The sequence below is a fragment of the Rhincodon typus genome, unplaced genomic scaffold (genome assembly GCF_021869965.1).
Source record: "Rhincodon typus isolate 14 unplaced genomic scaffold, sRhiTyp1.1 hic_rhity00012205, whole genome shotgun sequence".
Classification (NCBI taxonomy): domain Eukaryota; kingdom Metazoa; phylum Chordata; class Chondrichthyes; order Orectolobiformes; family Rhincodontidae; genus Rhincodon; species Rhincodon typus.
In genome coordinates, this window is record NW_025977843.1 from 582 (window position 1) to 3965 (window position 3384).

Consider the following 3384-nt stretch of genomic DNA (forward strand, 5'->3'; position numbering starts at 1 on the left):
TGGCCAAGCACGCCGTGTCGGAGGGTACAAAGGCGGTGACCAAGTATACCAGCTCCAAGTGAGACACCACATTGTACTGAGAAAAACACACATCCAAAACCCAACGGCTCTTTTAAGGGCCACCCACAATTCACTGAAGCAGCTGAACCATTTTAAGTTTGTAATTGATTTTGGGTCTATATAATTGATGTCCCTAAGCCTTGTGTTTCTTTTTATAAACGTTCTGAAGATTAACGTGTGGTCCCTGACTCTCTGTCCTTTATTCTCGGTTGCGGACATACCCAGTCTCTTTACTTTGCCTGGATATTTTTCAGCAACTTCTATATGTTCCAGTTACTCTTTAACCCTTGATCAGGGCAGCAGCTGCAGTGCCCCGTGGGGTATGATACTTGAGATTCACCCTCGGGGGAACCAAACTAACTGTTCGAGTCTCATGAATAGATTTTGCAGTTTACTCCTTTTTTTTTCAATTTTCAAAACTCCATGGAGGCTTGGTCTGATTTTTGTGGAATACTGTAAATGAGGCTTTCAGCTGTCGGTGAGAGGCTTTCAAAATGAACGGAGATAAAGCCAGATTAGCTGTCGGATTGCGATACCAAGTGTGAAACTGTGGCTGAAGTCTGATCAAGGACAAGAAGGGAGGGCAACTTCAAACTGTTGTTTAAAGATTTAACGCGCTCACCCGGAACAACGTTGTTTGTGGTTTTATAAGTACAAGTGCACCCTGATGTAATGTGAAAGTGAATTAAATTCAAAGAAAAATTAAATTATTCATTCCTCTTTGCAAAACTTTTCCCTATTTCGTACATGTTGGAGGTTTTTCAGACTTGTCCCGGTGAGGTATGAAGCCTGAATATCTCCCGTGGCAACGAAAAAAAAAATGACGGTGCGATTTCTGTGTTGTTAAAATTTCCAAATCTCTATGTGCATTTGTCCGATTTTTTTTTCAGAATGCAGAATGTGGGACTTTCTGCTGTCGCGCAGAGACTTTCAAAATGAACCGAGATAGTCGGGAAAGTCTGATCCAGCACAATAAGTGAGGGCCACTTTACAAAATTGTCTGAAGACGGTGTTGCTTAGGGAGTGAGAACGAGAGATTGTGTGAAGTGCGCATTTGTAATGTGAAAGGAAATTAAATCGTAAGCATTTATGCACTATTCTTTGTAAAACGTCTTCCTCGTATTGTCCATATTGGCGGGCTTTTCAAATCGGAAAGAAAACGTACTGGCATCGCAAATGTGGAAACATATTGTTGATCCAGTGCAATAGGGAAGGTGATTGCGAAATATTGTTTAAAGCAGTACTGCGCTCACCCAGAAAGAAATAGTGGTGGGATACTTTTATTGATATATCTGGGTGCTGATGTGAATTAAAATCAATTTTCAGCGGGTTCTTTCTTTTTGTTTCCGCTTATTCTTAAGGTTCAGGGAAATAAAAATAGCAAGATCAGAAATAGACAGATTCAACTAGGCCAGGGAACGAGACAGAGATTGTGTGAAGTATGCAGGTGTATTCTAAAAGTAAATTATCTGAAGTATGAACGCATTCTTTGTAAAACTGTTTTATACATTTTGGCGGGCTTTTCAAATCAGAAAGAAAGCGATTGATGATTTGGCGCCGGTATTTTCCGGCCTCCGCCCCGGGCCCTCTCCGGATTGGTGAGTGAAGCAGATATCTCATTGGGAATTGAAACTACATTAGGTGGTGCTGAGCAATGAGACCAATCAGCAATGGTCGCACCCCCATTCCTCCCGAAGGTATAAGGGGGCGGAATGTGGGCACATTGCATCATTCTCTGTGAAAGTGTGTCTGAGATTGTGGCAATGTCTACGAGAGGAAAGGGCGCTGGTGGGAAAGCTCGCTCGAAGGCGAAATCCCGATCGTCCCGGGCTGGCCTGCAGTTCCCGGTGGGCCGTGTTCACAGGCACCTGAGAAAGGGTAACTATGCTGAGCGTGTGGGTGCCGGAGCGCCAGTCTATCTGGCTGCGGTGCTCGAGTATCCGACGGCTGAAATCCTCGAGCTGGCCGGTAACGCGGCCCGGGACAACAAGAAGACCCGCATCATCCCCAGGCACCTCCAGCTGGCTGTGCGCAACGACGAGGAGCTCAACAAGCTGCTGGGAGGGGTGACCATCGCTCAGGGTGGGGTGCTGCCTAATATCCAGGCCGTGCTGCTGCCCAAGAAAACCGCCGCTGGGGGCGCCGCTAAAAAGTGAAGAGACCGTTATTTCATCTGACGACCCAAAGGCTCTTTTAAAGCCACCCACCGCGTTTGTGAAAGAAACTAGACTCTCACCACTGCCGAGTTAATTTTAATTTCCTTTGTATTACTGAGAGACCGTTAAAACAACATTCACCCCGCCATTATTGTTATTGTTAATGAGCTATAATCGCCTGCACGGATTGTATCCATGCGGCAGTTTCTTGTAATTGCACTGGAAAGATCTGACACCGGTGGAGGAACACCAATAAGTTTAGAAATTGGGAAATAATGACCCCGGTAGCCGCAAAGCGATTCAGTACAAGAAGGTGTGGAGCTGGATGAACACAGCAGGCCGAGCAGGAAGGCTGACGTTTCGGGCCTAGACCTTCCTTCAGAAAAATCCTGCTCCTCTGACGCTGTTTGGCCTGCTGTGTTCATCCAGCTCCACACGTTGTTCTCTCAGATTCTCCAGCATCTGCAGTTCCTACTATCTCTGAAGCGATTCAGTATCTCTTGACATGATGTATTCGACCAGATAAAACTATTTGCAGTACTGTACCCCCTCCGCATATGCTGCCTTTCCTCTTCTCGGGTCTCCGCTCTCAATGTAGGGTTTTGGGTGGCTCTGAAGAGAGAATGGAGGTTGTATGTTTCGCGCTGAAGCTGTTGTTGAACGTGTGCTGTATTTTGTGTTGAATGTTTGATTTAAAGATTTGCGATTGTTTAATTTCTTTTATTTCAACATTGGGTTTTTTGATGAATAAGCTGAAACGAGTATTTAAAACAAACTAGCATCTAATCGATGGTTCTGGCGATTTCAGTCTAGGATTACTGATACCAATGTTCATGGACTAGAATTTAATCCAGATATGACTGAATTACAGGCTTCAATATCCTTTCGCAATTTGATGTTGTACTGTTTGCAATGCTCCCTAGGTGGCACTGTATCATATCACATACAATCACGAGTAAATAGTGAATATGAGACATACACCTGCACCCAGCGGTGAGATGGCAGTGAATTAATCCACCCATGAGCTTTATTTGATTGCAATTCTCTTTTTTTTTATTTTATATTTTAGACAATCGAGATTTGAAAGTCATAACAGGTTAGTATGGAATTGGAGAAACTGTTTATTTGTGGAATGAACTCAAATGAGTGGCTGATGGAGTTTACATCA

The 3384-nt window shown here is 44.1% G+C and overlaps 1 protein-coding gene across 1 annotated transcript; it reads left to right on the top strand.

Moving 5' to 3' along the window:
- Positions 1–1772: 1772 nt before the first annotated feature.
- On the top strand, positions 1773–2895 carry LOC109932484 (late histone H2A.2.2-like). The gene has a single exon (XM_048594641.1). The coding sequence runs from the start codon at positions 1773–1775 to the stop codon at positions 2214–2216; it is 444 nt and encodes a 147-aa protein (XP_048450598.1). The 3' UTR covers positions 2217–2895.
- The last annotated feature ends 489 nt before the right edge of the window (positions 2896–3384 follow it).

Excerpts from the sequence above, each read along its gene's own strand:
- LOC109932484 (XM_048594641.1), top strand. The coding sequence starts at position 1,773 with ATGTGGGCACATTGCATCATTCTCTGTGAAAGTGTGTCTGAGATTGTG.